The sequence below is a fragment of the Chrysemys picta genome, chromosome 11 (assembly GCF_011386835.1).
Source record: "Chrysemys picta bellii isolate R12L10 chromosome 11, ASM1138683v2, whole genome shotgun sequence".
Classification (NCBI taxonomy): domain Eukaryota; kingdom Metazoa; phylum Chordata; order Testudines; family Emydidae; genus Chrysemys; species Chrysemys picta.
In genome coordinates this window covers 69,887,170-69,907,096 of record NC_088801.1, presented here as the reverse complement: position 1 = coordinate 69,907,096, position 19,927 = coordinate 69,887,170, and the positions used below count along the sequence as shown (strand labels likewise).

Here is a 19,927-nt window from a genome sequence, read left to right as displayed (position 1 = left end):
GTGGTCTGTGTGGATCCTGCATGACAGAGACTGGTAAAGCCTTGGGATTTCCCATTCTGGGAAAGTCTGATCCCAGCACATATGGCTTCCCAGAGACTGACCCCAAACCCTGGCTCAGACCCCCAGAGATGGCAAAGAGATACAAAGCCCAGCAACTTCTGTTGCAGGAAGATCTAGACTTCAAAAGTCTTTGGAGCAATCCCTGAGCCCATTTGCACTCTCCCCATAGGAGCCAGAACAAAGCCCTAAGGGGAAAGAAAAGAGGAACCAAAATCCCAGCACTGTCATGAAGTCAGATGTGAACATCCCACCATGCACCACACCATTCCCTCTGGCTGTGCAGGGGTTACACCTGCCCCGTTGCTACTCTCATCACAGCCCTTCCAACTCTACGATTCCCCCCTGCCAGTTCAAGGCACGCCCCACTGCAGCTGTCGCATGTGTGTCCTAAAGAAGACCTGGTCCTTTTTACACACACTGCCACTAATGTTTGGAATTAAAATTTTGATATGCCTATGAAAAATCAGGTTTCTTGTGGTACATTATGACTGCATACACCTTTATCAGCCCAACCTCCCAGCTCAGCTGCTCTGCTAAAGAACACCCTTGAGCAGCAATAAAGTAGGAATTGTTACAGGTTCACTAATCCCTCTCAACTTTCCTTTCCAAAACTACAGTATTCCCTCAGACATACTCAAATTCAAGTGCTGCGGGGTAATGGAGAGGCTGAGTAAGAATGTGACTGAACAGGATTCTCAGAATCTGCTTCAGGAGCAAAAATAGGAGGTGGGAAGATGACAAATTCACATTAGTTCAGGCAAGGGAGGGTGCCAAGCAGCAGGAGAGTTTGCTGCTGAGCTCATGAGAGCAGGTACTTCAGCACAAAGAGCTTGGAGGGAAGTAGTTTGTCTCTTTTTTCTCAGTTTGAAACAATCTGAAACTGATGAGATTCCCAGACCAACTGCCTCAGAGGACCTCAGGCGCCTGGGAAGAGTAGGAGGTGCTGACAGTTTCCTACATCCAAGGACTTTGGAAGGAGTCTCACAGGAATCCAGAAGAGTGGGAAGAAGAAACTGGGGAGGAGGAATTGTGTTTATTTTGGAACTGTCTGGTTTATTTGGACTTCTGCCACTGGCTCTCCATGGAGAGTTTGCAATGCCTGAGAAGGACTGGGAGGGAGAGTCTTCAGGGGTTCTGTTAAATGTGAACTTTAGTGTTTATTTGGATGGCGAGGTGGTATCCTGAGAAAGGGTGGGTTGGTTTAGCTGGAGAGTCAGAGGCTAACAAGCCACAAAAACAATGTAAATCCCTTTGGACCCAAAGAGAAGCACTTGGAATTGAAGGCCGTGTCCTGGAGCAATGACGCAGAGAAGGCTTGAGGCTTGGACTTGGTCTCTATTTCCTTTTTGGGGCCTATGGCTAGAAGTGCCGCTGGTTGGGAGCTCCATTCAATCCCACCATATTAAGGTGGGAACATGTGATGTGGTGTCAGAGGTGGGATCTGTGAAAAGGGGAGAAATATGAAGGCTAGAGAGCTCTTATCGGTGGGGTAGAGAGCTGAGTGAAGTATTTCCATTCAATTTCTGGGAGCACCCAATGGAGAAAAGAGACATTTTCTGGATGTGGAAACAGAACACAACAATTGGGGGAGGGGTAAATAATGAAGAGGACAGGTCACTGATCCAGAGTAATCTGGATTGTTTGCTAAACTGGGCACAAGCAGACACATGCATTTTAATATGGCTAAATAGATATGTCTAGGAACAAAGAATGTAGGCCAGAAGGGCGGGGGCCTCTATCCTGGGAAGTAGTGACTCTGGAAAAGATGTGGGGGTCATGGTGGATAATCAGCTGAGGATGAGCTGCCAGTGCAACACTGTTCCCCAGACACTAACAGTGGAGCATTCTGTTTACAGCATATATTGAAAACCCGAAAACAAGCAGCTTACAGCTGTGCACAATACGCTGTAGGGTTTCAGAAAACCCTACAATGTGGAATTTTTAAAAAGCTTACATTAAAAATCATTTGCCTTTGAAACAACCACACAATGCAAGTCAAAATCAAGAGAAGTAACCAGAAAACTTAGAACTAGGAAAGAATTGCCATGTCCTAAGGAACAGACTTTCTTGGAACATTATTTTGAACTTTCCACCCCTTATATTCAATGTTTTAAAAATAATTATTAGTCCTCAAGGGCCAAAATCTTCCCATAGAACATGGATGCACACAACTATTTTAAAGAAGCCTTACTGAGGGTGCAGGAACAGATCATCCCGATGTGCAGAAAGAATAGCAAATATGGCAGGCGACCAGCTTGGCTTAACAGAGAAATTTTCAGTGAGCTTAAACACAAAAAGGAATCTTACAAGAAGTGGAAACTTGGACAGATGACTAGGGAGGAGTATAAAAATATTGCTCGAGCATGCAGAGGTGTAATCAGGAAGGCCAAAGCACAATTGGAGTTGCAGCTAGCAAGGGACGTGAAAGGTAACAAGAAGGGTTTCTACTGGTATGTTAACAGCAAGAAGAAGGTAAGGGAAAGTCTGGGACCCTTACTGAATGGGGGAGGCAACCTAGTGACAGATGATGTGGAAAAAGCTGAAGTACTCAATGCTTTTTTTGCCTCGGTCTTCACAGACAAGGTCAGCTCCCAGCCTGCTATACTAGGCAGCACAGTATGGGGAGGAGGTGAGCAGCCCTCAGTGGTGAAAGAACAGGTTAGGGACTATTTAGAAAAGCTGGACGAGCACAAGTCCATGGGGCTGGATGCAATGCATCCAAGGGTGCTGAGGGAGTTGGATGATGTGATTGTAGAGCCATTGGCCATTATCTTTGAAAACTCATGGCAATCGGGGGAGATCCCAGACAATTGGAAAAAGGCAAATATAGTGCCCATCTTTTAAAAAGGGAAGAAGGAGAATCTGGGGAACTACAGCCTCGCCTCAATCCCTGGAAAAATCATGTAGCAGGTCCTCAAGGAATCCATTTTGAAGCACTTGGAGGAGAGGAAGGTGATCAGGACCAGTCAACATGGATTCACCAAGGGCAAGTCATGCCTGATCAACCTGATTGCCTTCTATGATGAGATAACTGGCTCTGTGGAAATGGGGAAAGCAGTGGACGTGATATACCTTGACTTTAGCAAAGCTTTTGTACGGTCTCCCACAGAATTCTTGCCAGCAAATTAAAGAAGTATGGGATGGATGAATGGACTGTAAGGTGGATAGAAAGCTGGCTAGATCGTCAGGCTCAACGGGTAGTGATCAACGGCTCAATATCTAGTTGGCAGCCAGTATCAAGCGGAGTGCCCCAGGGGTCAATCCTGGAGCCGGTTTTGTTCAACATCTTCATTAATGATCTGGATGATGGGATGGATTGCACCCTCAGCAAGTTCGCAGATGACACTAAGATGGGGGGAGAGGTAGATATGCTGGAGGGTAGGTATATGGTCCAGAGTGACCTAGACAAATTGGAGGATTGGGCCGAAAGAAATCAGATGAGGTTCAACAAGGACAAGTGCAGAGTCCTGCACTTAGGATGGAAGAATCTCGTGCACTGCTACAGGCTGGGGGCCGACTGGCTAACCGGCAGAAAAGGGATTACTATGGACAAGAAGCCGGATATGAGTCAACAGTGTGCCGTTGTTGCCAAGAAGGCCAGCGGCATATTGGGCTGCATTAGTAGGAGCACTGCCAGCAGATCGAGGGAAGTGATTATTCACCTCTGCTCAGCACTGACGAGGCCACAGCTGGACTACTATGTCCAGTTTTGGGGCCCACACTACAGAAAGGATGTGGACAAATTGGAGAGAGTCCAGCAGAGGGCAATGAAACTGATTGGGGGCTGGGGCACATGAGGAGAAGCTGAGGGAACTTGGCTTATGTAGTCTGCAGAAGAGAAGAGTGAGGGGGGATTTGATAGCAGCCTTCAACTACCTGAAGGGGGGTTCCAAAGAGGATGGAACTAGGCTGTTCTCAGTGGTGGCAGATGACAGAACAAGGAGCAATGGTCTCAAGTTGCAGTGCGGGAGGTCTAGGTTGGATATTAGGAAACACTATTTCACTAGGAGGGTGGTGAAGCACTGGAATGGGTTATCTAGGGAGGCAGTGGAATCTCCTTCCTTAGAGGTTTTTAAGGCCCAGCTTGACAAAGCCTTGGCTGGGATGATTTAGTTGGAGTTGGTCCTGCTTTGAGCAGGGGGTTGGACTAGATGACGTCCTGAGGTCCCTTCCAACCCTGATATTCTATGATTCTATGAACTGCTACTCAGTGTGGAACTTGGACTTTAGTCAGTTATTTTAAACAACATATATTGTGGCTCTGCACATACACAATGTATTTGTTTAGCAGATCCTGCCCGAGGCTTTGCTTTATCAAACTTTCAGTCGTTGAGAGGCCAGACCCTAAATGCTTATTTTCATTTAAGCTTTTAATTTCAAAGACAGTTTAAGGTTTCCAGGGAGAAAACGCTCTATATTTCCAGTCTTCTCTACCGGTTAATTAAGGCTGCTTTCTCTCCATTGCCCCTAGTCTTGAAAGCCTGAGCCACAGTGTCCACACTACTATTGTTAGTGTGCTAGCTCGAGCCCCGCTAGCTTGAATCTGTGTACCTGGATTTGGCGGCTCGCACCCAGCTGCAGAGTAGAAATAGCCATAAATACCAGTGGCTGTTCTGCTCCAATTTGAGCACATCAAATGAAGTGCTCAGCAGCCTGGATGAAAACAATAAGCTATCAAGGGCCAAGCACATTTGAAAATCTGGCCCATATGGATTAGGATAAAACACATTGCAGCAAGTCAGCTAGAAAGAAGAAGTGATTTAGTTGTAAGCATTTCAGTGAATGGATGCTACAAGCAGTTGTAAGTACAGTTTAAAACTAGCTTTTGTATTTAAAGAAGGGACCGGATTCAATGGACCTGCATACACCAGCTGAGGATCTGGCCCACAATGCTTAATTAGCATAATCAGAAGTGACCTTCCATATCTATCATGAGACCTACACGGAAATTAGAGATTTATCCACACTGCTTTGATGCTATTTTTTTTATTTTCTGGCTCTGGCAGTTCGTGTAGGATTTCAGCTCCACAATGGCTCCATTTCTCAGCTGCTGCACCCAGCAATGATCTGGCTAGTGAAACGTGTCCCAGAACCACAACTGCTTCTTTGTCTTATTCCACTTATAGGCAAAGCTGATTTTTCCCTCCTCTTCTCCCCCAAGCGTGATAAAAAAAAAGCTATTGCCTCTGTTTTGCTCTAGGTGGAAAACAAGAAAGAGATTGAGGTGTCTGTATGGGTTGTTTTTCAGATATGAAAGCTCCTAATTAGTCACCCCGCAAACACACCTTAAAATACTATGGCAGCAAATACACTGTGTTCAGAGATAATGCTTAGAAGTGTACGGCTTTCTGGTTTCCATGATAAACACTTCCTGTTCCTTTTGATCACTTACATTCAATTTCTGTACCAAACATTTTAAAGCATTTTATTTCTGTTTTATGTTTATCTGCTCAAGCTATTGATTAGAGGGACTGGTCTGATCCCTAGTACAAATCTGGCTGGCTTATCTGTGTTTGGTTGCTCTGAATAAGACCCAAACTATGATAACCAGCCTTCATATTGTAACACATATACACCATTGAATGTTAATAGAAAATCTTGTTTGTTTTATTCTATTGAATCAAATAAAATGGACTTTGTAACTAATGGGTATAGATGAAACAAACCGGCTTGCACAATCAGGAGAAGCGGTTCCCATTGTGTCTAGTGAAGGAACATGTTACAACAAGCCTCCAGCTACTGCCATTCTCTGAATCTACTCTCTTTCCATTGAGAGACAAGGTGGGCAAGGTAATATCTTTTATTGGACCAACTTCTCCTGGTGGAAGAGACAAGCTTTCGAGTTTACACAGAGCTCTTCATCAGTTCTGGGAAATGTACTGAGAGTGTCACAGCTAAATACAAGGTGGAAAAGATTGTTAAACATAAGGAGCTAACACATGTTGCAAGAGACCATTCAAGCTGACGTAGGCAGTTAATGCCTCTGCAGTCACAGGACTAAGGAGGGTTAGTGGGTTACAGATTGTTGTAATGAACCATAAATCCGGTGTTTTTACTGAGTTGATTATTTTTAGTGTCCAGCCAAGTTATAAATTCAAGTTCCTTGGCTCATCTTTTGAAGGCATTATGCAGGTTTCTTTTGAGGAATGAGGATTAAAAAGTCAGATATGGAGTGATCGTTTTGTGAAAAGCGTTCACCCACGGGTAATAAGGTGTTTTTGTCTTTCATCATTTTTCTGTGTGAGTTCATTCGAGAGCATAGTGACTGTCTGGTTTCACCCACATAATTGTTATTGGGGCATTTAGTGCACTGGATGAGGTACACCGCATGCTTTTTGAAACCCTGAATGGTCTCTTGCAACATGTGTTAACTCTTTATGCTTTACAATCTGTTCCACCTTGTATTTAGCTGTGACACTCTGAATACCATCTCTAGACCTGAAGAAGAGCTCTGTGTAGCTCAAAAGCATGTCTCTTTCACCAACAGAATTTGGTCCAATAAAAGATATTCCCTAACCCCACCTTGTCTCTCCCATATCTTGGGACGAACATGGCTACAACAACACTGCAAACTCTCTCTCTTGAGGTGAAGTGGCTGAAATTGGACACAGTAATCTACCAAATAGTGGGCACATGCTCTAGTGTAATTTAATTCTTTGGATTTCCATTTTACCATTCATCTTCTGGCTCAACTCATCCAAGATGTTTAAAAATCCAGCGGGAATTTCACCTTCATTTTTCCTAACCAAAACGTGATATCTGCACACTTCAACAACTTGCTATCTAGCTTCAACCTCACCCCAAGTCATTAATATATTTAAGATCATTGGATGTAGTGGAGTGTAAGATTAAATACACTGCAAAAATATAGGACACACCACACCTGTCAATTACTACATTTCACCCAATCAGTGATGCTGGCAAGGTAAAGAGCTGGAGGAGGTTGGGGACACCACTGCTGGGTATCTGAAAGAGAAGAGAGCAGTAGAGGGGAATGGAGGGTAGGGTCAAAAATGAGAGCGGTCAGCTGTGAAGATCATGGATGCAGGACTTTGATTCACTTCTTGTGGTAGTGACCCCTATATTTTCTGTTTGTTTTGCGTCACAAAAAAAGGTAGTAGTGATTGGACATCTAACTTAGTGAATGCCAGTGAAAATGAGGTAGGATCAGAGGCTAAAATCGGAAAAGAACAAGTTAAAAGTTACTTAGACAAGTTAGATGTCTTCAAGTCACCAAGGCCTGCTGAAATACTTCCTAGAATACTCAAGGAGCTGACTGAGAAGATATCTGAGCCATTAGATATTAGATATCTTTGAAAAGTCATGGAAGATGGGAGAGATTCCAGAGGACTGGAAAAGGGCAAATATAGTGCCCATCTACAAAAAGGGAAATAAGGACAACCTGGGGAATTACAGACCAGTCAGCTTAACTTCAATACCCGGAAAGATAATGGAGCAAATAATTAAGAAATCAGATTGTACACACTTAGAAGAAGATAATAAGGTGATAAGTAACAGTCAGCATGGATTTATAAACAAATTGTGTGAAACCAACTTAATAGCTTTCTTTGACAAGGTAACAAGCCTCGTGGATGGGGGGAAGAGGTAGATGTGGTATATCTTGACTTTAGTGAGGCTTTCGAGTAAGTCTCACTGAACATTCTGGAGATCCAGGCTCACGCCAAGCAGCAGCATCACACACTGGACTGGGAACACCAGCAAGCAGCTACAGTAGGAAGAGGGGAGGAGGAGAGCTTAGCTGGACTCCCCCATACATCTGCAGACCCACTGCATGGCCCCAGTGGCCATTGACACTGCCCCCAGAAGCACCACCTAGGCAGGAACTCCTCCAACTCCCGGGCAGAAAGAGAGAGATGGGCAGGAACCCTGCCCCACACCATCCTATCTGGAACAATAGCCTCCTCCTACTGCTACCTAGAGCTTAGGCAGCAATCTGTGCTGAAGGCCCTGGGTTCAAACCCTACAGAAGATTCAAGCACAAAGGAGAATGTTTTGGATAAAACACACACACTTAGGTAACTACACACAGAAAAACTGTTGAAAGACCATTATTTCAGCTGCAAAGTCAAGCACTTGAAAGTTAGGAAATGCCAGCTATACAGTTGCCTGTGCAGCCTTAATTCAGTCCTTTGTGCATATGCATTGTGAAACAGTCTTTAATTACATGCTCACATGCTATTTTTTTCCTCAGTCAGTACACAGGATGGATATACAAGGGGGCCAAATTATGGTTACACAGGCAACTGTAAATCTGACATTTCCTCACTTTTGAGTGCTTGACTTTGCAACCTCAATCATTTTCTTTTAATGTAGTATTTCGGGTGAAATATATTTAAAAATATTGTTTTAAAGAACAAGGCTATAATCCCCTGTGGGGGGTTGGAAGACTCCCTTGGCCATGGTTTATGACAGGCATGGCTAAACTGCAGCTCGTGAGCCACATGTGGCTCTTTTACAGTTAAAATGTGCCTTGCGGACCCCCCACCCCCACGCTTCTCCCCCACCAAACTGGGCCTGCAAGTGGGGGGGGAGAAGCTCGGGGCTTCTGCCCTGCAGCAGGGTGGGGGGACTAGGGTTTTCTGCCCTGCAGGGAGGAGGGTCTAAGGGCTTTAGCCCCACGCCCTGCAGGGCAGGTCTGTGTCTTGCAGCTCTCGAACTTCTGAAGATTATCATATGCGGCTCAGAGGGTCAGTAAGTTTAGCCACTCCTCGTTTATGATGTTACAGGACCCCCGGTTTGTATTGTAACACTAATCTTCATGCTACCACCTAGATTATCCCATTCATTTACTGCTCTTTCCCTGGATCAGCTCTTTTATTATACTGCTGTTTTCTATGGCTTCAACATGGTTCAGTTCACAAGAGGATTTTGCCCTTTACATTGTGGTAGCTTATTTTCCTTAATAATTAATCTCTTCTAAAGCACCTTAAACTAAAGCCTTTTGTAAACGCAAGTACATTGTGGGCATGGACAGCTGGTCTAATGGGTTACACTGGATGTTAAGAGAGAGGCCAGATGCTTTCCATGCACTAGCCTTACAATCTACAGTAGTTGTGAGAGTTTACTGACACAGCCAACCAGGCTGATGCAGGGAGTTAGCCACTCTACCATAATTCAGTCCTGTGTAGCTGAAGCTACAGTAATATGCGAAAATGAAAAAAGAATTGATTACATTATAAGGCACCTTTGAGATGCTGCAGAGTGCTAACAAACAATATCCATTGAAAAGGTTCTTCAAATGGTTTTGAACAGAAATGACACTAACTCTTTTGAAGAATTTAAGAAACTAAAAAAAAAATAAAATTACATATGTGATTTCCTCTTAATAAACTTTTCATATGCATTTAGACCAAAATCTTAGACCAGCTCGTGGCTTAGAGGCACATAGCCCATGCTTAGGGAAGCATATATGATAGAAGAAGGTGTGTCTAGTATAAACACTACAGTGAATACTTTCATTAATCACTATCCCATGATTAAAACCAAGCACACGGCTGTGTCGATTAAAAGAAAACTATTGTAGGAAGGTTGTTCTGCACTTTGCCAAGAGCAGGATATCCTGGAATTTCAGTTGACATTCATCCTCACTAACTAAGCAAATACAGGGGTATAAATAACTGTTAGCTTACTTATTCCTACCACAGATGAATAACTGGAAGAGGTGCATTTTCACAGTCTGCTCAGAGACCTCAGCCTAAGGTTCCAGGTAAGAAAATCATTCTAAGAAAATGCATTTTTATAGGACTATCTTTTTCCTGAAAAGGATACGCATTTCCTTTCCAAGGTGTATGCTTGCTCCTTGCTGCAGTTCCTACAGCTGTCATTGCTATTCTGTAGGTTAAAAACTGTAACAAAGAAATTAAAATAAGTAAAAATCTGTAAAAAAATTATTTCAAGAGCTGTAAAGGATTGTTGCTGGCGTATTTGACATCACACACTGATCCATGAAGCAATGTCAAACCAACATTGTCAAACGTAGCTGATTCATTTTTGGCTACAAGCATATAAATATAAAGTCTCATTTTCAGAGCTGCCGAGCAACCCCAGCTCCCACTGAAGCCAGTGGGAGCTGCAAGTGACCAGCACACCTTTGAAAATCAGGCCACTTTGATTAAAGTGGATTTGGAAGCCTATTTTTAGGCAATGAGGTTGGAAACTTTTGACCTCAGAGTTAAAGAAAAAATTCAGAGGTGCAGTTGTAATAAGATACATAGAAATGTTTGTCAATGCAGGAAAGCTCCTCTAGTTTTCTTGAGGGGTGGATCACTGAAGTCCAAGATCCAGTGGCTCAGTATAGATGGAGACCCAAGATCCTGTTGGGTTATTCATAATCATTTGCTCCAACAATAAGCAAACAAGGTGCTTTGACCAGAAACAATGCTTCCTGAGTAACTTCTGCTGAAGTGAGGTGTCCATGAGACATGGCTTATAGGCATTTCAAAGTTGTATTGTCTTACGCGGAAGCTGTCTAAAGATTTTCTCTCTTAACACTAGACCCTTCTGAATTTACTTTCCAGAAAACATGCACTCCTTTCAGTTACTGTGTTCTCTCCTCCTCTGCAATGCCCTGGTGGTAGCTGCCCAGAGAAAACTACAAAAGGTCCCTGAGCAGGAGGAGCAGGAGGAGGAGGAGAACATCACATGGATAAGGATGCCTCAAACTCTCTCCCGAGGTGAGATGGTGAAGTCTCTGAGCAAAGCATTTATCTGTCTTAGCATTTCCATGTGAGGCCCACCCACATAACTTCTGGGCATCTTACCTTCGCAAAAATAATGTATAAACATGAATATCACCCATGCACCCAGGTAGTCAAATGACTTCTGTTGCTTCCCAATAGTTACAGTCAGTGGCTGGGAGACCTTCCCTCACTGCCATTCAGAAATATAGTCCCAAACCGTTACTTAAAGAGGTACACTTTGATTGGGCCCTGAAGGCCAGTAAATCCTGCCTTTGGTCCTTGGGGAGGTTGGGACATCTTCCACAGCTTTCAGCTTGTATGGGACTACAATGCTTCCAGACCCAAATTTGGATGGGCTGTGAAGGGGAGGGAGCGGAGTCTGAAGTTGCTCACCCTGTCCCAAGTTGCTGGCTGCCATTCAACTACTTAGAGGTTAAGCTCAATGTAGGTAGGAAGCAGCCACAAACGTAGCCTTCTGCCAGCAGGTTCAGCTGTGCCATCCCCTCCTGCCCATCTTGGCAGGCTGATGTCCGCAGCTATGGCTCCTGACTGCAGCCAGCTCCACTCTTCCTTCCGAGCTGCTCCTCTGCTGAGAGTCAGGGCAGCATCTTTCCTTCCTAGGGGCCAGGCACAAGACCAGGGACCAGGAGGAGGAGGACAGCAATATTTGTAGAGTGAAAATCATGAGTTTTAGTATCCAGCCCCCAACTGTTTATGGGTTTGATCCTCAGCTGTCCTATACTGATGTAGCTCCATTGACTCCAGGTGGGCAAACTTGTTTTGCACTAGCTGTGGGTCTGGGCCTACATATAGAATGTGGAAAATCCCAAGTTTTGAAAAGTATTGTGTAGATTGTTGACAACCTGCTTCTGTTGTTAGATTTCTTAAATGTTCTTCAAAGTTGGGTGTGTATCTAATCACTAAAGCACAACTGTCCTGTAAAATGTAGATGTTTGGAAATATTGAAATAATGTATATTTGGGTAATTGTCATATAATTGATCAAAGGAATATACCTGATTGGTCTTATCAAGAAAACGAGTAAATCTAGTAAGGTCCCAGTCTTCACATAGACACACGCAGAGGGGAAAAAAAGGATTATTACAAAAAGGGAGACAAGGATGAGATTGGAAGGCATTTATGAATTGTGGCAACTCTTGTTCCTATGCCCATTGTATGCTAAGTAAATGGGTTCATTATTGTATGTGGATAAAGTTAGACCATAGAAGAAAAAGATGTATGGAATGGGGCCATCCTCCATGAAAGGAGGTGTTTTAAATGAAGGGATAATGGGTAGTTTAGTGTTTGTGAAAAGTGGGTACAGAAACCTGGGGGTATCATCTAGTAGAACAAAAGCATGTGTGTTACTGAACCATGTGAGTGGCTGCATCTGTAGTAGAGTGCAATAATGTGACATTCCTATCCTGTAGTCTACCAGGTGTCTAGTGAAAATTGTTCAATACTTTGCAGGTGAGACATGGATTGGGCAGAGCTTAAATGCATTTTATGTGGTTCCCATTTTTTTCCCAAGCTTCCTCCCTCAGAGAGATTCCAAGTTCTTCATTCCCCTTTGTCCTGGATAAAAGGAGTGATGAGTAGCAGACAACATTTAGCCTTTGGCGACATTGGTCAGCAAAGTCCGGACATCCACCTGCTCCAGAGATCAATTGTGCCATTTGTACACAAATGAAATTAATCTATCTTCTTCTCTATAGGATGGGGTGATGAAATTGAATGGGTTCAGACATATGAAGAAGCTTTAACTAGATCAAGAAACAGGTAATCTTTAGTTATTCTTATTTTGCTGCATCATAAAAGGATTTACATAGGGACACTGGTGGTAATTCTACAAGAAGCTATTGTTTAAATAGGCAAAATGTGCTAATATGATGCTAAAACCATGGACTATGATTGTGTTATGATTGATTTGTATTCCAGCACTGAGCAAGGCCCTACTCAGAACGGATATTCCATTGAAGCTAGGCACTGTACCAATATATTGTAAAAAGCAACCCCTGCCCACAACGGCTTTGGAAAAACTAAAGCTCATGAACATTCTAGGAACTACAGTTCCACTTACGTCATTTGACACCCTGACAGAGACTCATCTTAGTTTTCCTTGTACAAGCCTGATTCTCCAAGATAACAAGTGCCTTTCAATCCTTTGATTTAAAGAGCAGCTGAATAGAACATCAGTGGGAGGTGACCTCCCAGGAGATGAGCAGCTTGTAGGATTGGGTCCACAATATTTATCAGATTAATTTCTAATGCAGTTGCTGCTCTAACTGAAAGCTTTCAGACTTCAAAAGTCTTGGACTTCTATATTATAAAATCAGTCAAGCTGAAGAGAGTTATGAGAATGTAGTTTCTTCCTGGTTTCATTAAACTTCATTTGCATGTTATGGTTTCACTAGAAACTTTGTACATGATCCTTTCTTTGTATAGCACCACCTCCATATGATCGAATAGCCATAGACTTGGAATACGAAGGGACATTCCACTTATAACAGCTAAGCAATGCACAAGACTATAGTATGGGAAGTATACTTGGAAGATCCACTGACAAACAATCAAGCTCTTCTCATAGTTCCTGGATGTGGCTTTTAGCAGCATCAGAACCCCACTGCAATTATAACCCTGTAACAACATAGTTGCTTATACGTTAGTGTTTTCTATAAATGATCTGACATGCCACCTTTTTCATGTCCTTTTAGCAAGAAACCTCTGATGGTCATCCACCACTTAGAAGAATGCGCTTATAGCCAAGGTGAGAAAAAAGGAAACCCTTCTAAATCAAACTGAACCCCTTCTAAGTCTTCCTGAAACATCCTCCAAAACAGGAGCAATAAACCATGCTTGGGTTATAGATAAGAGTATGGAATAAAAGGTCCATAACACCTTTTTGCATAGCAACCTGCTTTAGGTCAAAACTTCAGTGGCTGAGGCACTGTCTATGGAGGGTAAACCTGTTAGCATTTTGGATCAGCATCCAAAATAGCCTTGGCACCTAGACTTCCTCGGAGGACACTGACAAGGGACATGAAGTCATTGCATCTTCCTTCACCCAGACCCAGCCAGGGTAAAGCTCAATTTATATTAATCAGGGGGTATAATTCTATCAGAAAGAGGGCTCAGATATTCTGTTATTTCTTTTATAGTTATGTAGTATATACAAAATTACAAAAACAGTATGAGAGCATGTCATTAAAGACTGCATCATTATGCATATGGCTCAAGGGGGCAAAAATATTAATTTGGGCATTTTCTAATTTTGGAGTGCTTGACTTTGCAACCTTGATGTTGTTAGTTGGCTTGAGTGTTTGTGTGTTCTTTCCCTCAGGGCCGGCTTTACGCCGATTCCCCGGAATTGGGCCCTGCACCTAAGAGGGCCCCGCGCCCGTGCCTAAGAGGGCTCCGCGCCTTAGGCGCCTTTTTAATTTTTTGTACTCACCCGGAGGTGGTCCGGGTCTTTGGCGGCACTTCGGTGGCGGGGGGTCCTTCAGTGCTGCTGAAGCCGCCGGGTATTCGAATCGGGCCCTGCTTTCCCAGCTTATCCCAGCGCAGATAGCTGGTCCAGCAGAGCTCTGGGCTTCACAGTTCACTTCACAATGAAGTTTGAAAACAATAAGCAAGTACAAAACAGGGTCAGAATGGCAAGTGTCATGCAACCTTAATTATGGGCATCGCTAGCCGCGCCACTTCTAATTATTTTTATTATTTATAAAGGGACCTTCATGCTTATGGTATTCTGAAAATGGGATGAGTTAGATACTGGAAAAGAAGTGACTTGCCAATGGCATGCAGCAGCCATTCTCTGATCAACGTGGTCTAAAACATCTAAAACAGAGGTTCTCAAACTGTGGTCTGTGGACCACCAGGGGTCTGCGAGCTCCATTCAGGGGGTCCGCGGATAGTTCCCTCTAAGGTGCGTGCCTGGGCAGCTGCACACGAGAGAATGAAGGGCCACCCACCTAATTAGTGGAGCCACGCAGGCATGGCTCCACTAATTAGGTGCCTGGACCCTGGAGAAGACGCACATGTAAGGTGAGGTGGTGGCTTTGGGGGGAATAGCGGGTAGGTGGGAGGGGACAGTGGGGTGAGAAGAGAGGGTGGGGGGAATTTGGGATGTGCAGGGCTACAGTGGCCAGAGAAAGAGGCGACTTTCCCCAGCTTAAGGGCTGTAGCTGCCAGGGAGAAAGGCCCTCCTTTCCAGCCTCAGCTCTGTGGCTGCTGTGGCAGGGAGAGACACCCTCCCCTTCCCAGCCCCAGCTCAGGGGCTGTGGTGGCGGGGGAGAGAGGGAGAGACCCCCCCAGCCCCAGCTCGGGGGCTGCCATGGCGGGAGACAGATCCATCGCATCTGAAAGGTAAAACTACTGATACGAAAATATGAGTTGTGTGCTTTTATTTGTAAAACAAAAAAAGTTAAAGGTTTTTTTTATATATAGCACTTTTATATAGCGCTTTTATCCAAAGTGCTTTACAATAGTTATCTAACGATACAAACAACTTTTGGAAAGATCATTAAGTGGTCCGCCGAGACCTTCAGCAATTTTCAAGTGGTCCGCGGGAAAAAAAAATTTGAGAACCACTGATCTAGAATAACTTTAGATGGGACTTCTCTCCAAATGTAACATCTCATCTGCAGGATGGCATCTCTCAGGATGCAGTGACTTCTAATTGCTCTGTAATGCCACCACAAGGCCTGAGAATTCAGTCTGGTATGCCATTTTAAGACAGGACCTTCGAGCCTTCAAGAGCATCTGCCACCATCTATATTAGGGGCGGGCCACCTTTTTGGCCTGAGGGCTGCATCGGGTTTCGGAAATTGTATAGAGGGCCAGTTAGGGGAGGCTGTGCCTCCTCAAACAGCCCTGTGTGGCCCAGCCCCCCCCCCCATCAACCCCCCTCCGCTTCTCGCCCCCTGATGCCCCCCCGCCCCATCCAACCCCCCCCCCGCCCCCGCCCCCTGACGGCCTCCCCAGGACCTTTGTCCCATCCACCCCGACCGCCCCCAGAACCCCTGCCATCTGACCACCCCGACCACTATCCACACCCCTGTCCCCTGACCACCACCCCAAACTCCCCTGCCCTCTATCCAACCACCCCTGCTCCCTTCACCCTTACCGCGCTGCCTGGAGCACCAGTGGCTGGCGGGGCTACAGCTGTGCCGCCTGGCTGGAGCCAGCCATGCCACCACGTAGCACAGAGCACCGGATCACACCGGGCTCTGCAGCTGCGCTGCCCCAGGAGCTCGCAGCCCCACCATCCAGAGCATTGCACCAGCAGTGCAGTGAGCTGAGGCTGTGGGGGAGGGGAACAGCAGGGCAGGGGCCAGGGGACAAACCGCCCAGGCCAGGAGCTCAGGAGCTAGGCAGGAGGTCCTGCGGGCCTGATGTGGCCCGTGGGCCGTAGTTTGCCCACCTCTGATCTATATTTATAAGCCAGTCAATCATTCCAAGAGGGAATATTGGTACCTTTCCATTACCTAGGAAGAGACTTTTTTGCCAAAGAAAAGCTGATAAGATTAACTGCTCTATTAGCTTTTCATCCCACTGTAGGTCATTCAGAACAAACTGAGGATCGTATGTAAATTCTGACCTCAGTATTTCCTGCAACATTTCAAGTACTTGTTATTATAGTGGTTTTAGTTCTATGCGGCATAAAACATGCATACCTGCATGATTCCTATTCTGTCTTGTAATGCCAACGACTATTGGAGGAAGTCAAGTTAGATTTATGATTGAGTCCCACAAAGGGAATGAACTATTTTACATTACGTCAAGCAGCAACTAGCTTCACAGGCAACAACAGATTTTTCTACTGCTTAGTTTATTAGTCCTGAATTATCCAAGACTTATCTAACATGTGCATGTGATAGTCTGAAGATGTTAACCATAAATTGGTGGTTTTAGGAACACTATAAGCTGATATAAAACAGTGAGCTGCAGATCAAATTCCCCACCTAAATTATTTATTTTTTTTAGCTTTAAAGAAAGCTTTTGTTTCCAGTCCAGAGATCCAAAAGATGGCTCAAGAGGATTTTATTATGCTTAATCTGGTGGTAAGATCATAATTTAAAAGTCATAATTATCAAAATATATGATGGGAAGCAGAATAAAGAGTCTTAATAGCAAATCAGAAATTGACTTCTTTGCGTTTTTTTATTAATTATTTTATTTTCATTCAAATATCTGGTTTCCAAGTTGCTGGAAACCCACGACAGGGTTTGCTAAAAATTCCTTTTTTAGGAGGAGGAAGAGACACAGACATTACTACTCTCAAATCCAGATATATTTATGTAATCCAGTCTCAAATAGTTTTCTTAGGACCTCTATCGTCAGGCCACGGTCAGTAATAGGATACTGAATTGAGTGGGACCTTGTTCTGATCCAACACGGCAAGCCCTACATAACTAACTATTGGTGCTGTGTTAGATGCAGGGGGAGGTGGGAGACTCCATAGAACCACCCCACAAATTGTACTTGAAGCGAAATAAAGAAGACTGATTAGTTTATTCCATTTCTAGTGCTTTGACTGATGTGACAGCTGTTCTGATAATGACCTATCACAAAAAAGTTATTTAACTTTCTTTCAGCATTCGAGCACAGATGACAACATGGCCCCTGATGGCCACTATGTCCCTAGGATCCTCTTTGTTGGTGAGCTTCCCAATTCTCTGTGATAATCAAAACAGAACAATTGCCTTGTGTGATGTGTAGCACAGATTCCTTGCTTGGGCACCAGGGTTTGTTTTTTCAAGCTGCAGGACATTATGACCAAGCTTTGCAAAAGTGGCTAGTGATTTTTCTTGCCTAACCTGAGACATTTTAAAGAGATTTGCTTTTCAGAGGATGGCTGCTCAGCATTATATGAAAATTGGGCTCCTTTAAGGTGTAAAGTCAGGCCACCAAAAAGTCAGTAGTCACCTTATTTAAATGTCATCATGGGCCAAATCCTCAGTTGGTATAAATCAGTGTAGCACCACTGACATCAACATACCAACTTATATTGATTAAGGAGCTGGTCCTATATATATATATATACATGCAGGGCCAGCTCTAGGTTTTTTGTTGCCCCAAGCAAAACATTTTTTGGCTGCCCCCCTCCAGCCTGGGCTCTCTCTCTCCCCACACACCAACTGCACCCTCCTGCCGCCCCAGCCCTGGGTCACTGGTAACTCGCTCCCAGGGCGGGTCATTCAGCAGGAATTTTGGATGTGCACAGAACACAGACAGGATTGGCTCCCATATGGTTACAGAACTGCAGTAAAGTGGAACAATTTTCAGCATGTGTGATTGAAGGATATCTGGATGCATATTATAAGAGTATCCTACACAAATGAGGAAAAGTTGAGGTGCCTTTATTATTCTTTTGTTCCATTCTTTGTTTCTATGGGGAATTTGCCAATGCAATATCACTGTCTTCCTTTTAAACAAATAAAACCAAAACAAACAAAAAAAACAGCAATGGCGGTTGAAAATAGCAATTCCAGTTCTAATAACCACTGGGAAGCATTTCTTGCTCAATTTATTCTACTTTTTCTACAGCAAGTTACAGTGGATCAGTATATTTGATTTGGGAGAAATTAAGTAACAGCTGCCCAATTTGAGCTTGAGCACTCCTGAATTTTGGGGTGTTCAAATCTGGAAGGCAGGTGCTAGATTCCCTTTCTGAATATTAGCTAAATCTGGAAAGGAAACGTCAATTTCTGCTTCCATGGCTCAGAAGTGTAAATCCTCCTACGTGCCTGGTACTGTATCTAAAGCTGCCCAGGTCCAGAGCCTCCCCTCCCTTACATTTCATTTTAAATTCTAGTGGGATCCACGTACCTTCCTTGCTAAACTTCAGATAGAGAGGTGCACTGTCCATTTAGTCCACCCAATTCTTTCTTTGGGGGAGAGCCCAGGGCTGGGGCGGCAGGAGGTGTGGGGGGCAGGGAAGAGCCCAGGGCTGGGGCGGCAGGAGGTGCAAGTGGGGGGAGAGCACAGGGCTGGGGCAGCAGGGGGGGCCAGAGCTGGGGCAGCAGGGGATGTGGGCGGGGGAGAGTCCAGGACTGGGGCAACACTGGGGTGCGGGGGGGGGCAGCAAAAAACCTAGAGCTGGCTCTGTCCCTACCATTCACAGCAAGCTGCAGCATGAGGTTTCAGTTCCACACTCCTTCCCCCTCCCTTTCCTGTTAATTGTGGCCAAGGGAATGCTGGGAAATGTAGTTCTTTCCCTGCTCCAGGGCTGGCTCTATAGGCAGGGAGCTAACCAGGGAACTACAGCTCCCAGGGCCTCCTGTTGGTTCTCAGCTCCCATGCTGGATTCTTGTGCCCCTGCAAATTTGCTGCCCCAAGCAACTGCTTGCTTTGCTGGTGCCTAGAGCTGGCCTTGTATACATGATACAGACCCAACATGACATCATGCTGTAGTGTGTGAAAATAGATAAGAATTAGACTCCCTGCCTCTATCTGAATATTTATTAAGGATTCATTGGGCTTTCGAGGGACAGGGTCTAGCTCAGGGGCAGGCAAACTTTTTGGCCTGAGGGCCACATCGGGTTTCGGAAATTGTATGGAGGGCTGGTTAGGGGAGGCTATGCCTCCTCAAACAGCCAGGTGTGGCCCAGCCCCCTATCCACCCCACCCCCCGCTTCTTGCCCCCTGACAGCCCCCCAAGGACTCCTGCCCCATCTAACCCCCCCTGTTCCCTGATGGCCCCCCTCAGGACCCCTGCCCCATTCACCACCCCCGCTCCCTGTCCCTGACAACCCTTACCCCTGACTGCCCCCTGCTGTCCCATCCAACCCCTCCTCTCCTTCCTGACTGCCCCCCCGGGACCTCTGCCCCATCCAACCTAGGATTACCATATTTTGAGCCTCCAAAAGGAGGACACTCCACGGGGCCCCGCCCCCACCCCAACTCCGCCCCTTTCCCAAAGTCCCCGCCCCAACTCCACCCCCTCCTCTGCTTCCCACGAACATTTGATTCGCGGGAAGCCTGAAGCAGGTAAGGGGGGTGTGAGGGGAGGAGGCGCAGCCCAGTCTGGCCCCCACGGCGTCTCCAGCCTGGGTCGGCTCGGGCCCTGGGGTGCCGGCCCCGGGCCCGGCCCAGCACCCCCGGCCCGCCCAGCACTGCCGGTCCCCGGCCGCCGGGCCCTCGGCCGAGCACCCCCGGCCCGCTCAG

At 45.4% G+C, this 19,927-nt stretch overlaps 2 protein-coding genes across 4 annotated transcripts in view; one reads left to right on the top strand and one right to left on the bottom strand.

Moving 5' to 3' along the window:
* TRAF3IP1 (TRAF3 interacting protein 1) overlaps positions 1-19,927 on the bottom strand; it is a 225,439-nt gene that overhangs the window by 133,647 nt on the left and 71,865 nt on the right. The gene's annotated exons all lie outside the window — the stretch shown is intronic.
* Positions 9,652-19,927, top strand: part of LOC101936992 (anterior gradient protein 3-like) — a 38,801-nt gene continuing 28,525 nt past the window's right edge. For all 3 annotated transcript variants that reach the window (XM_065561166.1, XM_008172598.4, XM_024109248.3), the window contains exons 1-6: positions 9,652-9,787; positions 10,599-10,754; positions 12,475-12,538; positions 13,474-13,526; positions 16,745-16,821; positions 17,356-17,419. In XM_065561166.1, coding sequence (XP_065417238.1) covers positions 10,604-10,754; positions 12,475-12,538; positions 13,474-13,526; positions 16,745-16,821; positions 17,356-17,419 — 409 coding nt within the window. In that variant the 5' untranslated portion in view covers positions 9,652-9,787; positions 10,599-10,603. The remainder of the gene's footprint in view (positions 9,788-10,598; positions 10,755-12,474; positions 12,539-13,473; positions 13,527-16,744; positions 16,822-17,355; positions 17,420-19,927) is intronic.